The 27,263-nt window shown below is 41.4% G+C and overlaps 1 protein-coding gene across 5 annotated transcripts in view; it reads left to right on the forward strand.

The window, feature by feature from the left end:
• The window catches only part of AOPEP (aminopeptidase O (putative)), a 670,220-nt gene that overhangs the window by 621,363 nt on the left and 21,594 nt on the right, over window positions 1–27,263 (forward strand). For 4 of the 5 annotated variants that reach the window (XM_075318588.1, XM_075318578.1, XM_075318606.1 and 1 more), the window contains one exon: window positions 1,774–1,890. In XM_075318588.1, the coding sequence (XP_075174703.1) occupies window positions 1,774–1,890 (117 nt within the window). Of the gene's footprint in view, window positions 1–1,773; window positions 1,891–3,433; window positions 3,621–27,263 lie in introns of all 5 variants that reach the window. The other variant, XR_012724789.1, reaches the window with a different exon arrangement.

The raw sequence follows: 27,263 nt of genomic DNA on the forward strand, positions 1-27,263 counted from the left end.
GATTTATTTCTCGTCTTTTGGTATCATTATAATCTGTATCGCTGTTGGTTATAGTAACCATCACTATTTATATCCTTCAATTTTACTATATTTTTCATAGTGTGATTCTGCAGTTTTCTGCATGCCTGTTCACGCTGTATTTGCCGATTTTATTTATGAAGAATGGGTATATAACGCAGTTGTATAACTTTATATGTTGCCAATGTAAAACTTCCACCTCACCCGATTTACTCAGATCTAGAAAAGAAAAAAAAAAGATATTTAATTCAAATGATTACTTTACGTGCACCTCATTCTTCTTCAATAAAAGACATTTTTTAATAATATTTCTAAATAATTTAGCATAATATTATTTTTTTGGAGATTGTATCAATCGCAAATTACTATGTATATTTTTCTTTTTGAATTTCTTAACCTTTTTTTTGTTTTAATTTGTACATTCATTTCAAATTTTTATACATTCACGATAATATGATGCGTGCCAACTAACAAAAAAAAAGGCAGGTTTCACAGACATTGGTGATGTGACAGGTATTATTTACATGGTATCCAGACTAATCTGTAGATATCCGATCCCTTCGGATACCCTGGGTACATCTGGCCTCAACTGTACAACAATAACTTTGCTCCTTGATAACTTATATCTACGTTTTAAGAGATAAAAAGGCTTTGTTGCTGGAGGGCCGAAATTTGACGACGGGTTTGCAAACTGAAACGAATTCAGTAAAATGCAAATGGTGTATAATTTAAATGTCAGTTGTGGCGGTAAGATAAGATATAGGAGGCCTGAGGGCAGCCATTGTTGTTCTGAAAGTTTGAGCTGTCATAAGCTGTCTGGCAACTGGGTAATTTATATGGGGCTCTAACACCTGGTCTTTAGAAATATAGAACATGCAATTGTATGAGATTTACAAGGGGAGAGCGTGACACCCAACTGCCAGACTTGTAATGGATCAAATAAGACCACTATGAAGGAACGTGTATTTTTGGGGGCAGCTGACGATTCTCTCATGTGTCGTCTTTAAAAGAATTGCATATTGTGTATCTCCCACTTCCTTTCTTTCTGTTTGTGAGGCATTTCCTTCGTGTAACATTTCAAAGTCTTCCTCGTAGAAACGTGTCACTGCTTTCTGTAAAGTTCTGGCATAAAAGGAATGCTCTATGTGCACGGAAAGTCTGGTGGCTTTTTTTATTTTGTAGTTCATCCTAGGTGAGGCTGAGACGAGTCTGAATGGAAAAAAGTCAGAAAGTTCCGCAAATGAAGTCTTAGAACTATATATCTTTATTTTAATCTATGTGTTTATTTTATGGTATAGTATTCTTGTTTACAGAGAGCTGTCTCGACTAGGCTGAGGACTTGCAGATGTACCATACCTATAATTATAAAGGCCTAGTCTCTCCAATCCTAGAAACGAATGGCAAGACGTTGAGCAGTCTACGTCTGGGTTTTGACCCAAGCACTTCTCTAACTTTCCACTTTTCCCCCAATCTATTACACATTCAACAGTTCATTGGCAGATGTAAAATATGGCTTTTTAATCACACAGGACAACCAGCGCGCAGCTTGTTATAGTGGTGACGAGTGATTTTTATTATATGATGAATTATATTGTAGGAACGTTGTATTCCCTATTTCTCCTTAATCCCTTTCAACCTATTTGATTGATTTGTTTTACATAGTACAAACTTTAAATGAAGTAGTAAACGGATGACTTTCATGAATAGAAACTGTCGTTAACAGCAAGTATATTAACATTTATTATTTCTTCACAGATTGTTCCAGATCAGCTGGTTTTACTTTTGGATTTGCTGTTGGAGGAGAAGACATTATGCGCAAAGACTCTGCAATGCTTAAAGAAGACCTACAGTTTGCAAGAGCAGGATGCGGAGGTGAGATCCAAACGTCCTCTGGATGGATATCACTTGTGTGTTCCGATGTGGGGACCTATCTTTTAAAAAGCAAAATGATTATTGAATGACAAATTGTAGGAAAATATTTTGTCATAAAGTCCATACTTATCAGCAGTTTCTTCTTTAGGTACAAACAGCACTAGACTGTATATTGGAAGAAAGGTTTAGAACAAAAGATTTTACGCAATTTAGTTTCTGATATGACATGATACTGTCCGTACAAAAATATGATGTTTTCCGTAATGTGTTAATAATGCCTCTTGTCTAGATCTTGGAGCTTGTCATAAAAAGTCACTCTCTTTGTGGCAACCCTAAAAATGGCGCACAGATTAGTATCGAAAAATAGTGGTAAACTTTTATGGCAAGTAAAACTTGGTAACGTAGGTTATTCTAGGGTGGTTAAATAAGTGGCTACTTTTTGGAAGTGAACTTGGCTTTGAAAATTCTGGAAGGAAAGCAGCTTAAAAAAAAAAATATCCTTTAGCACTCCTAATCTGTCTGACCATGTCTCAATAAACTCTGCTTCCGGTTGCAGCAGTGCCATCCTGTGATGACATCATCAATGTCTGATGGAGGATCAGGAAGAGTTAGAATTGGGGATTTTTTTTAATCCGACTACAGCATTTTTTAAAAATAAATTGACTCTTGAGACAACCCCTTTAAAAACCTTTTTCTTATTAACCACACAATGTGGAACTTTAGTAGTCAATATAATTTCTTTGTTATATCTTTACAAGATACATTTGCAAACTGTAAAACTATTTATACAGTCTATAGAAGTAAAGGCCAGTAGTGTAGTGTTGTATCAGTAAAGATCTACAAAGGTGAAATATAGGGTGTCTAAGTGCTTAAAGTTCCATATTATCTCTTCTATAGGATAAATATCATTCTACAGGTAATGATGAGCTACAGAAGCAGGTCTATAGGTCTCCTATGTAATATCAATGTGCTGAAGGACCTTTTCTCTACAGCACAGACCTCGAATACTGTACATAGACATTGTCATAAGTTGTGGCTCATGATCGTAAGATGTGAAATGGCCGTAGGCTCCCCACGCCGTGCTCACCGCATGGTCTCACAATCTACATAATTACTGTTAATAACTGCTTTCCATCTTCCACTAGCTTGGAGGTGTACTTGAACTTCAAAATTCTTTCAAATTGACAAATGGGAACAAACTGCAGGTCTGGAAAATGTAAAATGACGTTTATATTAATGGTATATTACACAACACTGGCAGAGCTTGCAATTGAAAGCGTTAACATCTTGATGGTGAAGGCTCCCAATGGTGCTCCTCTAGTGATCAACTTGACTTTGGGGTAGCCACATGTTTGGCCAAACCTGATAACCCTTGTAATTCATTTGGACAAATGAGCTGATTTTCAAGCTGTTAATGATAACCAGGGAAACAATATGCATATATTGTCTCAATTTTTTTTATTAATTATTGTTATTAACAAATACAACTGATTTTTATAAGAGAGGCATTGACTTTACATATCACTTTGAATTTCCACATCAGAGTCAAGTAATGCTTCCTAGCTGTGGACAAAAAAACCCACATGAATGATCATGTGGTTATCAGCCAAGACTTTTCTACGTACGATGGAAAGAGCTTGTAATGTAGAAGACCGGTGAGAACTAAGTTAGGCAGCTCAGAGGGAGAAGCAGGAGTTAAGCGTCTGCATGGAGAATGAAGAACAAATAAGGCAAGGAGAGAATTTTGAGTAACTGCTTTGGAATTTACAGATATTCACAGACAGTGAGTTTAGAACTTTCTTGAGTTCTGGTTTTAACGTGAATATGTTCTTTAAGTCCTGTAGCTAATTTAACTGGAATAATATTAGCGGATTTAAAGTACAGCAAAGTTTAAGAAATGTTTCCCGTTTTCTGTCCCGTTCAGACAGCTTTCTATGTAATGTTCTGATGCAGATGACTAGTTTATTGTGATACTGGTGGAATATATTCATACATACAGTAGCTCCTGAAAACTGAGAACAATATAAGTTGATTCAGGCAACCTGCTCATTATGTACATCATTTTCCATCATCTATTCATTGATAATTGTGTAAACGGTTAGGAAAGATAATCAATCCTTATTTTATCACCTGCTACATCCTCTGCTATCTCTCATCTAATTGTGCATTTACACTGGCCAAATTATTGGGAACAAGCATTCCAATGGACGCTCGTTTCCTGATAATTAGCCAATGTAAACAGGCTGCCAATCACCTTATCAACTATCAAAATGTTCATTGTCATATTAAATTTATTTGTAAGCTTGTTTATAAATCATTGTTCTTGGAAGCACATCATCTTGTGTGAACAAGACTTGAGCTGCCGAGAACAGAATGATCATATTACCGGTTGCTCTGTGCACATGGAAAGTAGTCGCCCTATCTAAACAGGTTATTAAATAACCGCCGATTGGCTTCTATGCATCTATATATTTAATGGCTGGCATTGACCATTATAAATTCAGCAAAAGGTGAACTCTTCCAAAATGTAAACCATGCTTCAGGCCAGTCATGTATGTTGGGTGCAGACAAGGATCAGCGGACACTACCATAGCTTACCATCGTTCCTAAAAAATATTGTATGATAATAAATATCACATAGTGCATTTACACCCTGCAATGATTGTCTTCTATGTATATATCTATGTAATGGCTGCCATTGGTCATTGTAAATTCACCATAAGCTGAACCCTTCTAAAATGTAAACCATGCTTCAGGCCAAGCATGTATGTTAGGTTTACACAAAGTTCAGCGGACACTACCATAGCTTGCCATTATTGCTAAACATATTGTATGATCAAAGTCACATAGTGCATTTACACCCTGCAACGATTGGCTTCTATGTATGTATCTATCTATTTAATGGCTGCCATTGTAAATTCACCATAAAGCTGAACCCTTCTAAAATGTAAACCATGCTTCAGGCCAATCATGTGTGTTGGGTGCAGACAAGGATCAGTGGACCCTACCATAGCTTGCCATTATTCCTAAAAATATTGTATGCTAATAAATGTCACATAGTGCATTTACACCCTGCAACTAGACACCATATTTGTGTGAATGTGCACATCTTTGAGCCAAAAAGCTCTTCCTCTAGGACGCTGTCTTTCTAATGGATGACTTTGTATTGACTCTCGTGCATTTCCTATGGAGTATACCCCACTATAGTATCATAGTCTGTGTAATAACCTGCTTCTCACCCTTGTGCTGAGTACATCACTATTGTAATAGTCTGCTGATGTAGACACGTAGGAATGTGTTTATTTACGCAAGTAGGTATTTTCACTCCCTTTCCGCAGGAGCTTTTCTTTTTCATAGCTTTTCATATCCTGCGATACTTAAAAAGGGTGAAAGAACAAATATGGTAGAGTTAAGAACTGAGCACTAAATATCCTTATAGGGCAATAGAGATTTGTCTCATTTTATTCCAGCCGTTTTGACATTGTTTATACACATTTACAGTTGCCAGACTGTTATTTTTAATTAGTATGCAAACATACTTTCACTATATATAGTAATTAGAATGTATTTTCATCGGAGCTGAATACCAGTGAAATGTCAGTTCTATAACAGGGAGAAGAGAGGCTCTGAAGTTTAGAGTAAAGCAGGACAGATCTCATTCTGGAGCGTCAGGCCAGTGAAGTAAGACTTACAAATCACCGTGGTTTCATTACCTACACAAAAAAAAAAATCTCAGACACAGAGAGAAAAGATCAGTCTTAACTGTCAATAAAGTAGGTATTTGCCCCCAAAGGATAGGGCACTATGACCTTTGCAAAGTCTGTATCTTCCACTCTCATCTTATCAGTCAAGGTGATATCAAGGACTCTAAAGACTTCTCCAAGATAGAGATAACATTGTTAGCTCGGTGTTTTAGCTATAACTGACAGGTCTTTTAAGGCCCCGTCACACTAAGCAACATCACTAGCAACATCGCTGCTAACAAACAACTTTTGTTACGTTGCTAGCGATGTTGCTGTGTGTGACATCCAGCAACAACCTGGCCCCTGCTGTGAGGTCGTTGGTTGTTGCTGAATGTTCTGGGCCATTTTTTAGTTGTTGCTCTCCCGCTGTGAAGCACAGATCGCTGTGTGTGACAGCGACAGAGCAACAACTAAATGTGCAGGCAGCAGGAGTCGGCTTCTGCGGACGCTGGTAACCACGGTAAACATCGGGTAACCAAGAAGCCCTGTCCTTGGTTACCCGATATTTACCTTTGTTACCAGCCTCCGCCGCTCTCACTGTCAGTGCCGGCTCCTGCTCTGTGCACATTTAGCTGCAGCACACATCGGGTTAATTAACCCGATGTGTGCTGTAACTAGGAGAGCAGGGAGCCAGCGCTAAGCGGTGTGCGCTGCTCCCTGCTCTGTGCACATGTAGCTGCAGCACACATCGGGTAATTAACCCGATGTGTGCTGTAACTAGGAGAGCAAGGAGCCAGCGCTCAATGTGCGCTGCTCCCTGCTCTCTGCACGTGTAGCTCCGTGCGCTGGTAACCAAGGTAAATATCGGGTTGGTTACCCGATATTTACCTTAGTTACCAAGCGCAGCATCTTCCACGCGGCGCTGGGGGCTGGTCACTGGTTGCTGGTGAGCTCACCAGCAACTCGTGTAGCGACGCTCCAGCGATCCCTGCCAGGTCAGGTTGCTGGTGGGATCGCTGGAGCGTCGCAGTGTGACATCTCACCAGCAACCTCCTAGCAACTTACTAGCGATTCCTATCGTTGTTGGGATCGCTGGTAAGTTGCTTAGTGTGACTGGACCTTTAGTCTACCAACATGAACCCCTCTACCCCCCCCAGTCTACTTTATAGTACTGTATATATCCCGAGATTGTACTGACTTTCCGCTCAGAAAGATTTTGATGAGCTTCACCACATGTTCGGTATCTCTGATAATGTGCTTGATCCCTGTGTAGTCATTTACTGGTATATATTTATGTAGTAGGAATTAACAGTAATATTTGTTAGTGATTCTCATGGTTCACCATTACTGGTGGATTGCAATAGGTATAAGGGCGGCTTTGCACGTTGCAACATCACACTTGCAATGTTGGTGGGGTCAAATCGAAAGTGACGCACATCCGGCGTCACTTTTGACATCGTAGTGTGTAAATCCTAGATGATACGATTAATGAGCGCAAAAGCGTTGTTATCGTATCATCGGTGTAGGCTCCGACTTTTTCAAAATTACGCTGCCACGACAGGTACGATGTTGTTCCTCGTTCCTGCAGCAGCACACATTGCTGTGTGTGAAGCCGCAGGAGCGAGGAACATCACCTTACCTGCCTCCACCGGCAATGCGGAAGGAAGGAGGTGGGCGGGATGTTTACATCCTGCTCATCTCCGCCCCTCCGCTTTGATTGGCCACCTGCCGTGTGACGTCGCTCTGACGTTGTACATCCCGCCCCCTTAGGAAGGAGGCGGGACGCTAGCCAGAGCGACGTCGCAGGATAGGTGAGTGCATGTGAAGCTGGCGTAGCGATAATGTTCACTACACCAGGAATCACAAGATATCGCTGCTGTGACGGGGCGGGGACTATCGTGTGCGACATCGCAGCATCGGCTTGCGATGTCGCAACGTGCAAAGCCCGCCTAAGAGTCAAATTATAAATGAACGATCACTATAAGGGAAACTTCATCGTCATCAGCTTGACAGGAGAGCCACAAATTTAGATTTTCTGTGGGTTCACTACTGTCCAACCCTGGTCTATGCCTAACTCCACCAGTTATGGTTATATTAACTATGGCAATCTTTAAAAATTATTTTAAACTTTGCGGAATATCATTACCAGCAATTTATTGTCTATATTATATGCATTATTTACAGGGAAGCCATGTCTACAAAATGGCCTATTGTTTATAGATAAGACAAAAAACAAACTGTATTTTTAAAAAAATATTTTGAATTTTTTTCATCCATTTTTACCACAATCTTTATTAAAAAGGAAAAATAGAAACCTTAAAATTTTCATACTGGCCACTGGGGTTTCCTTAGACTCTAATTTCCTGTTATTTTGGGAAATCCACATGTACATTGAGAGCCAAACACTGGTGGCTCAGTCAGGTCATTCATATTGACGTTATTGGTGTCATTGTGATGTTAGGGGGAACTGTGATACTATCCATTGTGATTGGTGGATCCTGTGTTATCAGCTGTGTATAGAGGGGTTACTTGTCATTGTAATCCTGCCTCTGATGATATGAGCCTACTGAAAACTTTTCCTGAAAATATAGCACATATAAGTCTAAAAAAAAATCCCCAGTGGCCAGTGTAGCAATGGCAAGATTACTGATTTTGGTCTTCTTTAATAAATATCATCACATGTTAAAAATAAATTGCCAACTTATATAAAAAATACATGTAATATAAAACCTGATTTAAACAATATGTCATTTTCTGATGCTAGGTTCCTTGTAGGGAATTGGAGACAATTTTAGTAAACTGAGTAGAGTAGTATATGCATATGGTGTCTAGATAATTGTCTTTACTGGGCTTTGATAAATGAAGATCATAGAAAGATACTGTACAGCTCACACAGCTGCACGGCTCGGATAGACTGCTTTAATAAGTTTATCTGATTACGGCTCCTTTAGTCTGCACACTAATGCTGTTATTCTGGGAGGATAATACTACATGCTATATATTACACATGAGAAAATGAGAAAATGTTGTTTGTCTTAAAGGGAAACTACTGTACATCTAGAGTTTGTCTTGTGTTTGTTGGTTATGTATTAGTACTAGATATTCGTAAGCCTTGGGTTAGTAGAGGCAGGCTGCAGTCATCCCAAATAAGACTTTATATTAGTATTTAAGAAAGATGCCTGTCTCTATGACTACGGTAGTTCTCCAAGCAATTCAGGCCCAGGGTATTTTAGAAATTCAGTACCATACACACGTAAGTCATATTGAGTATGCATTAGTTTAACAGCTGTAACTTTTGATTTTGGGTTTGTGATTTGTGAAAATGTGTGATTTTTTTTTTTTTTACCCATATAACTTTTTTCTTTATCTTTCTACACATAATTAAAATTATTTTTATTACTTAATAAATTTATAGTTTGAATTTGCATCTTCTAGTTAGTTTTCCTATTATGTAGTGTTAGGCTATGTCCACACGTAGTGTTTTTAGAGAGTTTATTCCGCAGAAAAGAAGTGGCATTTAACAGTCCCAGCAAAAGCTGTGAGATTTCAGAAATGTCCGGACTAGTGTTAGCCCTTTTATTTGTGGTCATCATGGAATACTTATAATTTTAATATATTAAATTTCTATTTTAAAGTAATTGAGCCAGGCCTATAGTTCCAATGATTGGTGGTGTTCCTGTTTAATTTTTTTTATGAGAGGTTGGATTTATGTGGATTTTTTATTCCTTTATTTCTTTATTTTTATTTTATGGCCTGAAGCTCAAATGACAAAAAATGTAAATTAGAAAACTGTTATATTATATATTTTTTTTTCATTGAAACTAATAGAAACTATCAATCTCAGCAGATTGAGGTATCTCAGAACATAGAAGCTAGGAGCAGTGAAAAATTATTGTGTTTTCTCTCCAGCATCTAACAATTGACTGCCTCAATGCTAATCCAGCGAACAACACTTTGATAAGTTACAATTTTGCGCAACATAGAGCTGCGAAAAAATTTTGCAACTTTCAAGTGTTTTCACTCCAGTTTTACTAAAATGGGCAGACCCGCGTCGGAATAAGGGGCTCGTTGGGGCTTAGTGACACCTACTCGATTGATTCATGATGAGCTGTGGCATGCCTTACGCCATAAATCTTCATCCCATCCCTGAAGTAATAATTGTAGTGAGGCACCCGCTACGTTTCAGACACATCTCTGACTCCAGCATGCCCCCTCATCAATGAACAATGCCGATCTTCATGAATCGGGGCCAAATATCCCAACATCTATGTATACTGTGTGTCAATCTGTATTTTAACACTTGGCAAAAATAACATAAAAACAACACAAAATACTATAAAAGTATACTGTAATATTGTGCTCTAGCAAAAGAATATGTGTAAGAAGGCAGGCGGCAGCAGTTGTGGGGTGAAAGCCAGCTGGAAAATTTTTGATCAAACATGTAATTCACACAAGTCATTGTGAGACCTTCACTTGTTTCCTGGTGTGGAAAGGAACTGTTGCAAGAAGGGATTGTGCAGGAAGTCTAGGACCGTATTGCCACCGAGATTATCCAGTATCCACCCAAAACTCGAGATCTTAACTCATTTTCTAAATAACTTATATTGGCTGACCTGACACAGGCAGACGTCAGTGTGCTTATTTCAGAACCTGTATATTTGAGAAGTAAAACAAGCACATTCTTCATGACTTCAGAATGTGCTGAACATTACAGTCTTTTATTAAATTAATTTAGTAAGGTTAAGCACCCCAAGTGATAATGTAAAAGTCACATTGCACAATTCACAAGACAAGCAGGTCAATATTTACTGTAGAGATTATTTCTTTTTGCAGCTGCCTGTTATCACTCACCGATACAGCATGTTCTGTCTGCATCTCATTGTATGTAGCTTATGCCATGGGATCGCTGGATCTGCCTATGAAGTGTAAACTGAAACTTTATCTATGTAGAATCCCTCCACCAATTTTAATTCCTATTTAAAGAAGATCTGTCATCTCTCTTGAAATTAGTTTAAAGATGTTGTCCACTACTTTTCCATTGATGGCCTATAGTTAGGATAGACAATCAATGTCTGACCAGCTGGGTCTGACACCCAGAACCCCGCCGATCACTTGTTTTCAGTGCCAGCAGGATGCAGCAGGCAGCCAGAATTTCTCAGTGCCGAAGCTGCCCAGTCCTCTGATAGCAGCCCAGTCCGAGTACTGCACATCCATCTCACATTCAAATCAATAGGAGGTGGATGTGCAGTTCGTAGCCGCTATCAGAGGACGGGCCAGCTCTGGCACAGATCATTTCCGGCTGCTTGGAGCTGCCATCGACACAGAGAAAAGCTGATCGGTAGGGTGTCAGATCCCGGCAAATCAGCCATTGATGACCTATCCTAATGATAGGCCATCAATGTAACAGTACTAGACAACCTCTTTAATAATCATATTCCACAATTAGTACTTTAAATTGTACTGTCCTTCTGTTATTCTGCCTATAGGAATAAATTGCCATCTGTGTGTTACAAGGGGTCCATAGAAACTTTCACACTATACAATCCAAGCTCCAAGTGTCAAATTATGTATGGAATTGCTCCTTTGAGAGTGAAAATTGGTAAATTAATTTATGAATTAAAGTAAAAACAGGAGGAAATGCAGAGTTGAAGATGATTGTTATGGGGTCTACAACTACTTTGTTAATTAGACATGTCAGGCGAGGTGACTAGAGCACTTTAAGCACATTTTGTTAATAAACATAGTTATTGCATGTACGTAAATTTTCAGCCTCATTGTGTAGGCCTGTGATACACCATAAAATGTATTTGATGGAAAAAGTCTACTTATTTTCTGTTGTCTCCAGAAGTCACTTGGTCATAATGCATAAAACGTACTTGTTTCTGCATTTTCTCCCTGGTCTTGCTTTTTTTATTGGAGGTATCATGTTTCCTTACATCTGGATTCATATCTGCAAGTTTTTGTGGCAGTTTTCTAGAAACACAGTCTTGGAGAGAAGAAAGGAGAACTATCATTCTTTCCTTTGTATTTTCAGACCTTCTACATTCACTTCTGGTTGTACTTAAATCAAAATGGTATCAAAACTGTAAATCCAACCTTATAGAAGAGGCCAGTGTACATTTTTTTGCCTTGAAGAAGCTGTGTATTTCTGGGACTACTGCTGTACATGTGTTGAAATGTAGGGTCAACCAGAGTGGAAACTGCCATGTTCAGAATGGAAGTTTATTAGCATTCGATACAATGGACTCTCTTCGATAGCATCGCAGTAGTAGTGCGACATACCATGGAGAAACTATTGTTGTTACATTTGCTGGTTTCGTTAATAGATTGTATGTAAGGTTCTTTTCCCATTAGTGTTGTGACTTCCTTCTACAATGGGGCGTACTCCTCTGTTCCAGAGCTTTCACACGTCAGACATTAATGGAGTCTATGGACTCTATTGACTTATGAGAGTCATCTTTTTGAAACCGCTCCATGCAGTGCCTGTTTTTACATCAAATGTGACAGAATATGTGGTATAGATTCCTCTGACACAGATGTGATCACAGCCTTTTATCAATAATTTATTTGTAGTTCTTTGGTTACACTCCACTTTATGTAGAAATGGGCCATTTATGTACGAGGAGCAGATTTCCAGTGCTAATCTGTATGTATGTGTAGTCTGCTCGAGGGCAGTGCACAATGTATACCAGACTGTGTGACTTACACAATGGTGTGGGTGGAATGGAGCCATGCACACAAATATCTCATTGTGCCTGTAGTCCTCCTATAAAAAAGAGCTGCACTATAAAACAGTGGCATTGTATTTCACAGCTGTAATTTACAAGAACTCATAAAACTATACAAAAATGGCATATGAAAGAAACTTGTTCTTTACACCAACCTAGACCATTGTATTTTCCTTTATCTTGCTAAGAATTAACAATGTTGCAGACCACTACTGATTGTGCCTCTTATTTTGGCCTTGCCTCCTGCCTCTTCTGTAAACTTCATATATGTATTTATCCAAGCCTACCGTAAGAGGTATCTCCTGTAATAATATTCACGGAACGGTTATTTTCTATGCCATTCATGCACAGCTTGTTTCTTAGGAATAACCTGTGTTGAGGCCGATGATGTTCTACTAGTTATATGTTTGTCGGCTACATAATAGAGAGTTCTTTCCCAGCAAAGCAATGACCCCAAACGTAAGGCCAAAGCTGAGCACATTATGTCCTGGAGTGGCCATAAGAGAATTTATAACATATTATTCGAGAAGCTTGAAATCCCTTAAACTACTCTGTCGGCACAGAATGACTGCTCAAATCAAACATTTCATGGCCAAACATTTCAAGTACAAGTGCTCAGTGCATCATGGCGTGGCCAAATATTTCAAGTACAGGCGCTCGGTGCATCATGGTGTGGCAACACATTGCAGGTACATGCACTGAGTGCATCATGGCGTGGCCAAATACTTCAAGTATAGGTGCTTGGTGCATACTGGAGTGGCTAAACATTTAAAATATAGGGGCTCGGTGCATCATGGTGTGGCCAAACATTTCAAATATGAGCTCTAGGTGCATCATGGCATGGTTACACATTTCAAGTACAGGGGCTCGGTGCATCATGGTGTGGCCACACAGTTCAACTACAGGTGCTAGGTGTATCATGGCATGGTTATATATTTCAAGTACAGGTGCTCGGCGCATAATGGCATGGCAAAATGACACGCCCGCCCCAGGGCCGGGGGCACTCGGAACCGGGCCGGACAAGTCTGGGAACGTCAGTGGTGGCGGGGGTCTGGCTCCGTGACCCTGGCGGTATCACAATATTAAAGGGAGGATGAGGATGATGATGGGAGTTGTATTTATTATTAAGTAAAGTTCGTGACGCCACCTGTGGATTGCGGCTTTGGAGCCGCAGCTGCTGGACGGCACTCCCAAGGCTGGTGTTGTGGCAGCTGAGGTGTTTCTGCTCCCCACAGGTGGAAAGGATACCCCGGGGCAACCATTAGGAAGGTTTCTGATGGAAATGGATGGGGTGCAGGAAGAAGCAGATGACACAAGGCGTTGCAGTCAAGATGTTTACTCACAGTTTGTTCCAAAACTGTAGCTGACCAGTTTCCCTGTGGTGTGCCAGGATTCACTGTTGTGGGCCTCCGCCGATCCTGAATAGGTGAAGGGTCAGTACCAGTGCCACCCTTCCATGTCACTCTGGAACCCCTTCTCTCGGTGTCACCTGGGTCAAGCCGGACCCCAGGGTCTCCACCTTGAACTACAGTCTCCTACTCCTTCTGATTGGACTCCTGTCAACTGTCACTCACTCTGACTGAAAACTCCCTTTGATTAGACCTGGCTGGTTCTAACCAGTTCTCCAACTACCCCACTGACTTCTTCCACACTCCCTCTGCCAGACTCCACCCCTCCAGGACAGTGAATGGGACTTAAGTCTCCATAACCAGGTATAGTGGTCGCTGCTTCTCAGCATTAATGGATTACTTGCCTTAAACCCTTACCCGGTGTGTGACTTAACAATTGGTGTGTGCAGGTTTTGTCTGTGAACCGGTAGATGACCCCCTTCCTACCCAGGATGGGATACCACACCTCTGGCTGAGGTGAAGTACCTCTGTGGCGACGGAAGCCTCAGGGGCACCACATAAACATTTCAAGTACAGGTGCTTGGTGCATCATGGCGTGGCCAGACATTTAAGTGCATCTTCCCAATTACTAGCTTCCCTTTAATCTCCACCAATCCTCTTCTTTGATTGACAACTGTGGCTTCATAGAGGCAGAGAAGGGCAGATATAGATGGAAAATAAGAAGACAAGAAGATGCACTTAAATGATTGGCCCTGCCATGATGCACCGTGCACCTGCAGTTGATTTGAACAGTCATCCTTTGCTGACACCCTTTAAAGGGAATGTGTCAGCTCATTTTACTTTCATGCCTATTACATGTGTGTGTGTGTGTGTGTGTGTGTGTGTGTGTGTGTCTGTGTAGAACAGAATCGAATATCTTTATTAAACTAAAACTAAATGAGGCTGGAAATGCCATGGAGGGGATAGAGCACTGTCACTGCCTTGTGTCTTAGCGTCTTTCTCAGCCTAACTCCTCCCACTACAAGGTGATTGGGTGTGGAAGTAGTCCGACCTGCCCAGAGCACTTCCAGACACATTTTAATATGACTTCTAAATTGGAGTTCTTTGCAACATCGCAACATTTGTGTTTAACAATGAATCCACGTCTATCCTTATAACCTACACACGTAATTGGTTTGGGAATGAAATGACTTGTTCCCTTTTAGCAATTCTCCTAAGGCGTGAGCAATATTTTGTTATCAGTGTTTGTATGCCAAAGCAAAGAGTGGAACCTACAGAGAAAACTATAGTTAAAGGACTGACACCTGTTCCGTGCTTTGGAGACCCTCCTGGTTTTGGCATCAAATACTGATGGAATACTGATCTAAAATACTGACGTGCGAATGAGGCCCTAGAGGAACACATCAGTGTCCATAGGTGTAAGGCTGATAAACACCTATCCACATTATGCTCTGATCGCTGTCAATGCAAAAAGAGTGAATAGTTATACCTACAATTCTTTTGGAATTAATAACTTTGATTTGATTAACATTTTCTAGTATGACTTAATGCAGTTACACAATACTTTACTAAGTCAAAAGGCTCTATTAAAGGGGATGGGAATCATCAGAACAAATATCCATATACTCATTCCCAATCAAGGCAAACACGTCCATAATAGCGATCAACTGACAAACAAGCAGTCAAGCATTTTTGGCTGATCACATCTTTCATGTGGGCCTAAAAATCATTGATTGTCAGCAGTTCATCTTTCCATGTAAACAGGGAATGTGCTGCCAGCAATAATGCAAACAATATGAAGCAAGTGATAGCAGCAAAGATCAGCCGTACAGTTTGCACATTCATGAAGGATGATGGATGCAGATGAGAACCAGTTTGTTTATCTGCTAGGTTCTGCATCAAACACCGCGTGGCCACCATTCCATATACTTTATGGAGAATTCAGTGGCTGTGTCACTATTTGATAATTCATTTGTTGCATAACATAAAGTCTATTATAGCAGATCACAATAGAACTGGACAATACTGTACACTTAAGGCGGCGTTACACGTTACGATTTATCTGATGATATGTCGTCGGGGTCACGGATTCCATGACGCACATCTGGCATCATTAGCGACGTCGTTGTGTGTGACACCTACGTGCGACTCCGAACGATCGCAAATAGGTTGAAAATCGTTGATCGTTGACACGTCGTTCAGGTTCAAAATATTGTTCATCGTTTGGAACGCAGCAGACATATTGGTACGTTTGACACCCTGCAAATGACAAACAACATCCACACAGCTGCCTTGGTCAAGCAATATATCGCTGAACGATTTTGCGTCGCTTGTGAGATCGCTACTTGTGACCGCTACTAAACGACCTATGTGCAATCTCGGCAAATCGTAACAACGATCTGGGCGTGTCACGACGCTAATGAGATCGGAAGATAAATCGTAGCATGTAACGGGGCCTTTAGGGCATGTGATTGAGGTTTGCATTAAATTTTAGTCGTCTTTCCTACTACATTTACCTATATTATCATGTTGCTTCGCCGTCCATAAGTATCTCAGGCAATATGCTTCTTAACTGTAGGTTTTAAACTGCATTTCTGATGATTTTCATTTCCTTGACTTATTTACTTGCAGTGAAGTAGTAAAAACCCTCCGTATTTTTAATGCCATTCATTTCCAGTAAAATGGCTGGTGATGGACCCCAGTATAAAGACATTTCATCTGGAATGAAAAATGAATCCAGTTACACTTTTATGATACACACAGGCATATTGGTCTGCTATGTAACAATAATGGCAGATAATATTATCCATCAAATATGTCTATCCCCCTTCATAGAAAAGAAATGTACTCAACTATGAAGATATACAACCAGAAATATACAGTACATCGTTTTTTATGGTTTCCTTCTAGGTATCACTGAAGTAGTATTTATAGATGTCTGTGCGTGTTTCTACATTATTTTTATCACAGGATGTGTGTATCCTGTAGAAATGATTCTTATTTTTTCCTTTACAAGCCTTTTTTGGGTAGGATTGGCATTTCCAGACCCCAACTCTTCTACAGGGTGAATAGGTATCTAAATAATGAATAGTCTGCATGAGCTACATTAATAAATGCAAATATTTTGTTATTAGAGGAATATGTGAGTACATTGCAGAATATCGAACTGCTTGCGATTCCTCACTGTTGTATCAATAGATGAAACGTTTTCCAAGCAGATGAGACACTGATCTGAACTGATAGATCATTTTGACTACATAGAGATATAGAACATATTACATTTTGGTTATATGGGAAAATTATTATTATTATTATTATTGTTTATTTATAGAGCACCATTGATTCCATGGTGCTGTACATGAGGGGGTTACATAAAGAATACATGTACACGTTACAATAGACAGACTAGCACAGGGGGAAGAGGGCCCTGCCCTTGCGGGCTTACATCCTAAAGGATTTTGGGGAGGAGACAGTAGGTGGGGTGTAGGTTGGGCGGCAGCTCCGCACGGTGGTGGGGCGGCAGCTCCGCACGGTGGTGGGGCGGCAGCTCCGCACGGTGGTGGGGCGGCAGCTCCGCACGGTGGTGGGGCGGCAGCTCCGCACGGTGGTGGGGCGGCAGCTCCGCACGGTGGTGGGGCGGCAGCTCCGCACGGTGGTGGGGCGGTGAGGTCATTGTAGATTATAGGCATTTCTGAACAGATGAGTTTTCAGGGTCCGTTTGAAGTTTGGAAGTGTAGTAGATAGTCTGATGTGTTGAGGCAGTGAGTTCCAGGAGACTGGGGATGCTCGGGAGAAGTCTTGGAGTCGGTTGCATGAGGAGCGAATGAGAGAGGAGGATAGAAGGAGATCTTGGGAGGACCGGAGGTTACGTTTTGGAGTGTAGCGAGAGATTAGTTCAGAGATATATGGAGGAGACAGATTATGGATAGCTTTGTAGGTCAGTGTTAGTAATTTGAATTGGATACGGTGGAAGATTGGGAGCCAGTGGAGGGACTTGCAGAGAGGAGAAGCGGGGTGGTATTGAGGAGAGAGGTGGATCAGTCGGGCAGCAGAGTTAAGGATGGACTGGAGAGGGGCGAGTGTGTTAGCAGGGAGACCACAGAGGAGGATGTTGCAGTAGTCGATGCGGGAGATTATGAGGGCGTGCACTAGAATTTTTGTAGATTGGGGATTGAGGAAAGGGCGGATTCTGGAGATATTTTTGAGTTGAAAACGGCAGGAGGTGGTGAGGGATTGGATGTGCGGTATGAAGGACAGGGCAGAGTCAAAGGTCACTCCGAGGCACCGAACTTTGGGTGCTGGGGAGAGCGTGATGTTATTAATTGTAATGGATAGATCAGGTGGAGAGTGCAGGGGAGATGGAGGAAAGATGATCAGTTCAGTTTTGGCCATATTGAGCTTTAGGAAGCGAGAGGAAAAGAAGGAAGATATAGCAGATAGGCACTCTGGGATTCTGGACAGCAGAGAAGTGACGTCTGGGCCAGAGAGGTAGATCTGAGTGTCATCGGCGTATAGGTGGTACTGGAAACCATGGGACTTTATGAGTTGTCCCAGGCCAAATGTATAGATAGAAAAAAGTAAGGGTCCCAGGACAGAGCCTTGAGGGACACCAACAAAGAGAGAACGGGATGAAGAGGTTGTGTGGGAATGGGAGACACTAAAAGTGCGGTTGGAGAGGTATGAAGAGATCCAAGAGAGAGCGAGGTCTCTGACACCAAGGGAAGAGAGGATCTGTAGTAGCAGGGAGTGGTCAACAGTGTCAAAGGCTGAGGATAGGTCTAGGAGTAGGAGTACAGAGAAGTGGTTGTTAGCTTTGGCGGTAAGTAAGTCATTTGTGATTTTAGTCAGGGCAGTTTCAGTGGAATGATGTGGACGGAAGCCGGACTGTAGGTTGTCAAAGAGAGAGTTAGAGGAGAGGTGGGAGGAAAGTTCAGCATGGACGTGCTGTTCCAGGAGTTTTGAGGCAAGTGGGAGTAGCGATATGGGTCGATAGCTGGTAGTAGAGGTTGGGTCGAGGGAAGGTTTCTTTAGGATAGGTGTGACTGTTGCATGCTTAAAGGCAGAAGGGAAGGTACCAGTTGTTAGAGATAGGTTGAAGAGATGGGATAAGGCGGGAATAAGGATAGTGGTGAGGTTGGGGAGGAGGTGGGATGGGATGGGGTCAAGTGCGCATGTAGTGAGGTGCGCTTTTGAGAGAAGATGTGCAAGCTCTCCTTCGGTGATAGTGGGGAGGAAGTTTTTGGGGGAGGGGCAGTGGTCTGTTATATAAAGGGGTTGTGGTGGTTCAGCAGAAAAGACTTGTCTGGTTTGGTCGATCTTTTCTTTGAAATATGTGGCAAATTCTTCTGCGGAGATGAGGGAGGTTGGAGGGGGCAGCGGTGGGCGAAGGAGGGAGGTAAAAGTATTAAATAGCTGTTTGGGGTTGTGTGTTAAAGAGGATATGAGGTTTTTGAAGTAATTCTGTTTAGCCGAGGTAAGGGCCAAGCGAAATGTGTGAATTGCATTTTTGAATGTGGTGAAGTCTTCCTGGGAGTGCGTTTTCTTCCAGCGCCGCTCTGCGGCTCTAGACACTTGCCGTAGTCTTTTAGTGAGGCTGTTGTGCCAGGGTTGTCTATTGATTTGTCTTGCTCTGCCGTTCACAAGAGGAGCGACTGAATCAATAGCTGATGTGAGAGTGGCGTTGTAGAAAATGGTGGCACTGTTTGTGTCGTGGAGTGAAGATATGGAGGACAGCGGTAGGATAGAGTCAGAAAGGGTGTGTATGTTGATTGTTTCCATTATTTCTAAGGTAATTACGACTTTCCTGAAATGGAGAATGTAAATATCGACTAACAAGACTGATAAACGCTGTGGCTTTGTATGGTAACTTTCATGGAAACAATAGCAGATTGGTCAAAGCAAATTGTCTAATGAAAAATAATAAACGTCTTTTTAAGATATTTTAATTGAATTATGCAGCCCCTATTTTCAGTGGGTAGATATCTCCTTAATTGTTCTGTGTTTCTGGTGCCAAGTTCTTTTTCTCATAGATTTTTCAGATTCTGGGAATGTGTTTCATATATTGAAGGCTTAAAGACCAAAGGATCAAGCCTGTTTATTTAGCTCAGGGCCAAAGATATGGCTCATGAAGTCTAATAGTTATAAAGCATTCATAATCTGCTATTTAGTGAAGTAACGTGCATTATCCAATTCCTTTTTTCCCTCTTGCTTTAATTTATTGTAATTGTTTGTTGTTTGTCTACAATATGAGATCATATGTGCAGGTATTATTGTACATTCTCATCCTTTTGTTGCTATGATTTATTCTCATATGGACTATTGCAACTTTCTACTAATCGCTCTTTCTTTTTCTAAACCCTCCAAAATCCATTTTGAATGCAGCAGCCAGGTTCATATTTTTCTCCAACTGCTACACTGATGCTTCTACCCTGTGCCAGTCATTGCACTGGTTGCCCATCTGCTACAGAGTACAATATAAACTTATCACTCTCACCCTGAAAGCTCTCCACAGTTCTGCACCTCTCTACATCTCCTCTCTCATCTCTGTTTACCATGTACCCGAGCTCTTCATTCTGAAAACAAACTAAGACTAACATCCTCAATAATCCAAACATCCTTCTCCTGTTTCCAAGACTCCTCTCGTGCTGTGCCAGCATTACACCAAAAAATTCAATGAATTCCCAGTATCAGAAATTAAAGTGCTGCGGAATATGATAGCGGTATAACCATATAATTATTATTATTATCTTGATACAAAAGAAAAATCTAGTAAAACTCAACCTATTGACCATGAGTAGCAATTGTACAGTTAATAGTGAATCAGGATATCCAGCACTGATACAGAGGTTACAAATCGACAATCATTTTTTTTCTTAAAGTTGTATTATAAAGAAAGAGGTATCTTCAAGGAAGACCTGAGTGCCAAATTCTATGGGCTACAGACGGTTGCCCCTCCCCCACTGATCATCTAGGAGGAGCAGCAGTAAGCATCACATCTTCATGGTCCAGCAACCGAAATGTCATAAGCTGAGCGATATGTTATGTGCACTGCTTATGTGCTGCACTCTATAAGATATTGATATTTTGGGAGAAAACATATAGAGAGCTACTGGGAGACCTGTCCAAGATTTAAAAAAATTGTCTCCTGTAAATAAAAAAAACTACCCCCCCCCCATAATAATTTAACACCATAAATATTTTCTTAAAATACATGCTTGAGGGAAAGGAGACTCCATACCGGACTGGTGGAAGGGACACAGTGACTGAGAAACAGTCTGTGGCTTAGGAGTTGCGAAATAGTTACCTTACCCTAGCGGAGGCAACACAGGCTACACTACTGGTCGACAGTACATTGAAGTCTCTAGTGATTACTGGTATTTTCTAACATTTTTTTAGTGGTATGGCAGATGGTTACCCAGCTGCCTATATGATGCTTGGTTATCTAGCGTATACCATAGCAAGGTCATTTTTATCAATATGATATAACACTCTTTTTCCATCTTTACGTCGTTTCTCTACCCTAGATATAGTAATGTCCTGTCTACTTCATTTCCACTACTTGTGTGAGCTCCAGAAATATTCTCTGGCACAGTATGCTATTCACGCCAATTGTAGGTAATGTTATTTATTTATATTTGATTTTCCGCTCTATTGGTGTAATACCTCAGAGTTGGGGATTACATTAATGTGCCTTTTATTTATATACTGTAAGTGATTTTAATACCTGAAGTTTGCACTGTTTTATATGAGATATGCAGCATATACAGACACTAAATAGTTAACACCCCTCACTTAGCTGGTAGCTTAGGAACACACTTGGTGGTGGTGTTTTGGGTACAAGTGGCTGCAGCCATTATAGTTTCTTCAGAGTACAATTAGAGCTCAGCCAGTACACATTGCCAGGAGCATGTAGGAGAACTGTAATCCCTGTTCCAGCGGAGCGTGTAGGGATGGACTGACCTGAAGCCACATGTAGGATCTCTGAGGACTTGCACCCCATTAGGAAGATGGAATGCTCTAGTCGGTACAGCATCCTAAGCTACCAGAAACGTAAAGCTGTGGACATAGATGTTCAGGCCTGGAGGGTGGCCCCGCATAAAGAAGATGGGTACACAGGAGAAGGGTAAAGAGAACTGAAACTTGGTTTCTGCTGGAGAATGCCACTCCAGTGATATAGAGAAAGCCAACTCTATTGTGTCTGCTTGGTCAGGAGGATAGGCTCTGACTGCACTTGCTGTCATCATGGCTCACATGTCACTGTTTTCCTGAATCTGTTGCTATCTGCCTGTCTTGGTGCCATGTCCACATGAGCATGTTATTCCCATCATGGCTGTGTATCCTTTTTGGCTGCTAATCAAGTAAAGTTCATCTGGTTTACTGTTAAAGTGTCTACTAGCGCTCCTGTCTCCCTCCATCACATTAACACCATGGGGTAACGCCGCTGATCATCACAACATAGATGAGACAGTAACAATGCAGCGTTAATCAGTACATATCCACAGCCATGAACCCTTCACTGTCACCAGAGCGTCTGGTGCTGGACACGGCTACCACTACCCGTGACACATGCTACAGAATCTGACCCATGCCCAGTATCCTGGGTACACTATGTTCTAGATGTCACATTGGTTAGATAGCTTTAGCCTAAAGATGCTCTTAAATAGGCAAATTTCTGACCATAAACTATATATATATAAGTCAATCATTGACCATTTAATTCCTGATTAATATGGGCTGACAGAAACTGTATTAGATCAGGCATGTAGAACCTGTGGACAAGTAGTGCAAAAGGGTTTTACCAGATTAGAAACTTGAGAATATAAAATAGGTACACTCACCTATAGGGGTTGTGTCAGTCACAAAACCTAAATTCACGTAATCACAAGGTGGAGACAGCTGTAGCCCCAAAGTGTTCAGATGAGTAGGAAAAAAAGGAAACCGGGTGTCACACCGTGCTTGTCACCATTCACAATCGAATAAAATTAATCCATGACTTTACTGAGGTGGCTAAATACAGGTCAACATGTTTCGGAGGACGCAGCCCCCTTCCTCAGGACATATAGCAATGACAAGATTCTTGTCGGTTTCTTTTATAAACTGTATTAGGACAAAACTATTATTTATACAATTATGTCCCCATACACTATGCATGGTGTTGGCAGCACATCCCTTTTTAATGGGTCAATGTGCTGCTGACAACGATTATTTTATAGCCGCATGAATGATCTAATCAGCCCACAAGGTGTCTTGTTTATTCAATGGCTGATTGAGGGCATGTTTACACTTGGGAATGGTCATAAATGACTGTTCTAATGAACCCTGTGTAATTGGCCTTGAAGGAGGCTTAAAGGCAGTGCTATCATTTCTTTGAAGCGACAACCAATTATAGCATTCCTGATCGCTGTAATGTATCTTCTTCCATGCCTAAAGTGACATATTACAATCATTATGGCTAGTAAGAGGTGATTTGTACTTTATATAAGTGATACCGTAGATACAAAGACAGACAGAATACAAACATTAGTAATGTTGCATCAGTTTATTCTGGGCAGTACGTTCACAGACATTTCCTATAAAATCAAATATTCTTCGTGTCGTTCTTTAGTGGTAATTGAAACTAATTCCAGAATTTCGGAACAAATGCAGCATGAAATCAGGATTGGGCGGGTGAGACAGGGCAAATGGTTTACAATCTGGCCTGCATTGCCTTAACAGGTGGTTTGAACGTGTCCTATGGTTTAACCTAAATGATATTGACTAGATTTTCACAGAATTTGTCACTTATTTCTCTTATTTTAGAGCGCCGTCAAAGGGAATGTCTTCTGAGAAGGCCTAGTTCTTCATACTGCACTTTTTGACATTTAAGGTGGCTTTACACGCTATGACATTGCTAAAGCGATCTCGTTGGGGTCATAGAATTTGTGATGCACATCCGGCCGCTTTAGCGATGTCATTGTGTGTGACACCTATGAGGGATTTTGAATCGTCGCAAAAACGTTCAAAATCGCTCATCGGTGACATGGGGGTCCCTTCCCAATTATCGTTGCTGCTGCAGTAACGATGTTGTTTGTCGTTCCTGCAGCAGCACACATTGCTATGTGTAACGCCGCTGCAACGACAAACATTCCTTACCTGCGTCCACCGGAAAAGGAGGAAGGAAGGAGGTGGACAGCATGTTCCGGCCGCTCATCTCCTCCCCTCCTTTTCTATTGGGCGGCGGTTCAGTGACGCTGCTGTGATGTCGCTATGACGCTGAACGAACCGCCCCCTTAGAAAGGAGGCGGTTCGCCAGTCACAGCGACATCGCTGCACAGGTATGTGCGTGTGACGCTGCCGTAGCGATAATGGTCGCTACGGCAGCGATCACCACATATCCTTACAACGACGGGGGCGGGTGCTATCACGCTCGACATCGCTAGCAATTGCTAGCGATGTCGTAGCGTGTAAAGCGGCCCTTACTGCATCAATGGTCATTATCGGTGTCCCTTTATTTTATGGCAATGAGATAATATGAGTCAATGAACATCTAAATGGACTTAAAAAGAAGCAGGACCTATCTTGGTGGTTCGTTCGCTGAGATGGCGGCATTTGTTTGAGTGCGTGTTTTTCGTGTATTGTGACTGTAGTGATGGAGAATCACGAGTAGTTGGAAATATTGATGTGTATCCTGTCACGCTGTCTGGCATTTTAATGCATTAAATATTTTGGCAGCTCGATCGGATTTTATATGCTGGCTTGTTGGCAAAGCTAAACTGTGTGACAGGAAAGTTCTAGAAAGAAAAAGCTGTGAGATATTTTAATCTTTAGTTGTTGCTGCTGCTTTTTTAATGAATATTCAGGTAGAATATTGTCTCAAAGAACCATACCTCTCCTCAAGTTTTAAAGCCTGACAATGTATATGATAATGGAAGATAGAGCCATCTTCCAACCAATTAGTCTCATCCATGTGGCCAGTATCTGGGCCTTTTTTTAATCTCCTTTTTCCAAAATGCCTTCTTGTGGATTGTGGATTCTTGGAGGCTCTCATGAGTTGTTTGCTCTGTAGTATGACAGCTTTATCATGTTCATGGAGACTGGAAGATCAAATGGGACAGCTGAGAGAAGGAAATGGTCATTAGATAATTACACCATCTCAAAGACGGGGTCCAAACTCTTAGAGAATTCCGCATCAGTTCATTTAAAGGGAATCTGTCTGCAGGTGTTTGTTTCTTTATCTGAGAACAGAATTATTTAGGCAAACAGACCCTGAATCCATCAATGTATTACTTAGTTTACTGGGTGTAGCAGTTCTGATACAATCAGAGTATATAGTTTTAGCATGCAACAGGGCTGAGAAAGCTAACCACGCCCACCCCAGGCTCTCTATGTACACTTCTATAGACAGTGAGCTGCTAATCACAGAAGGAGGTGTAGCTGACCTAATCCGGTAATTATAATCTCCCAAAGCTAAAACAAACATTGCAGGTAAACAACATCATGGGCCTTGATAAGAGATGCATCACTGAATTCTCTGTTTTAACCCCTACAGCATGCTGTCTTCAGATGACATCGCAAAAGCCTACGGACAGATTCCTGTTAAGCTGGATTTGTATTATTGTCACTCTAAGAAAAAAATGTATATACTGTATAATGTATATGTTGTTTCTCTCACCGTTCACAAAACATTTTGATTTCCTTTAAGGGGTTTGACCCTTCACAGCATTTGTGATGACCTATATATACTATAGGACATCAATATAAGATTGTTGGGAGTCCAACACCTGGCAGCCCCTCAGTTTGGATGTTATTTTCTCCAGCAGTTATTGAATGTAAATACTTTGATCAGGTGCAATGCACAGCTCCATTCAATGCATAATGGCAACTACCAGGTATTGCAGAACAAATATTGCCAGATTCGGTACTAACAGGCAATGGCCGCTTTGCAGCTACATTCCGTCTTTATATCCGGTGGCCGCCAGAGCAAATAACAGCCTGGTGATGCAGAATTCCCACCTATCTGACAGTCATGTCTTATGCTATGGTTAAGGCGGGCTTTACACGTTGCAACATCGGTAACGATATATCTTCGGGGTCACGTCATTAGTGACGCACATCCGGAGCCGTTACCGACATCGCAGCGTGTAAACCCTAGGAGCGACGATCACCGATCGCAAAAACGTCAAAAATCGTTGATCGGTGACATGGCACGCCTTTTCATAATATTGCTGCTGCTGCAGGTACAATGTTGTTTGTCGTTCCTTCAGCACCACACATCGCTGTGTGTGACACCGCCGGAACGACAAACATCTCCTTACCTGTGTCCACCAACAATGCGGAAGGAAGGAGGTGGGCGGGATGTTATGTCCCACTCATCTCCGCCCCTCCGCTTCTATTGGCTGGCCGCTTAGTGACGTCGCGGTGACGTCGCTGTGACGCCGAACGCACCTCCCCAATGAAGGAGATATTGTTCGGCGGTCACAGCGACGTCGCCGACCAGGTGTGTGCGTGTGAAGCTGCCGTAGCGATAATGTTTGCTACGGCAGCAATCACCACATATCACATGTGCGACGGGGCGGGTGCTATCGCGCTCGACATCGCTAGCAATTGCTAGCGATGTCGCAGCGTATAAAGCCCGCCTAAGTCTTCAATATGTTATGGCCGAGCAACCCATTTCAATTCACGAGGGAGTGTAAAGCGTGTGCAGTGCTGAGGAACATGTCACCACTAGATTATGGTAATACAGTTTTATGGGGGACATTTTCAAATCCTGAACTATAAGTTGGACGCACAATTTTTTTGTTGTGAAAAGTTGCTGTCAATGGCTGGTTTAGTTTAATTGAATTTCCCAGCTGCCAGATGAGAGGACATTCTCATCATTTCTTGTCAACCCCTCAAGTGTGGGACAGAGGAAATAGCTTGCATTAACTGAAGGCCTAATTCCAGCAGCATACATCCGTTCAGTACCAGTGTGCACTGTCTGATAACAGTGGAAGAATTATGTATGATGTAACCAATAGATCTGCCCAGTAGTCTAAGGCCAAACTAATTGCACTGACTTTTACAGTGTGGAACTGCCTGATAGAGTTAACCTTTTGTCTGCCAATTATGATTGCCTTTCCTGTCTACAAACACTATTATGGATCTGTTGAGCTGAACTTATTCAATGCGAGTTTTGTGGAACTTCCATATTAATTGTACATTTTTCTAAGCAAGTGTGGCTTGGCTTCCGCTTTATCCTATTCAGGACTGTCTCCCAGTTTCCAAATTACAAGTTAAATGAGAACATGAAAATTCAGCTCTTAACAATGAACATAATCTGCGATATGAACAGACTCTGTGCATGTGGTTTGGAGCGTAGAAGTAAAATATATTTTAAGTGTTGTTCCTCAAAAATCTTTATATGTCCCATTTAATGACATGTGTAATCTCATCTTTGTACATGGCACATGTACAAGAAATGTCCAAAGGGAGTCTGTCAGCAGATTTTTGCTATGTGATCTGAGGACATCATGCTTTAGGGGTTAAAAACAAAAATCAACTATGCCTCTCATCAGGCTGTGTGCTACTGTTTACTTAAACTAAAGATTTTATCACCTAGTGATTATAATTGCTGGACTACAATGTCACACACAGAG

This window comes from Anomaloglossus baeobatrachus, chromosome 1 (assembly GCF_048569485.1).
Source record: "Anomaloglossus baeobatrachus isolate aAnoBae1 chromosome 1, aAnoBae1.hap1, whole genome shotgun sequence".
In the NCBI taxonomy this organism is placed as follows: domain Eukaryota; kingdom Metazoa; phylum Chordata; class Amphibia; order Anura; family Aromobatidae; genus Anomaloglossus; species Anomaloglossus baeobatrachus.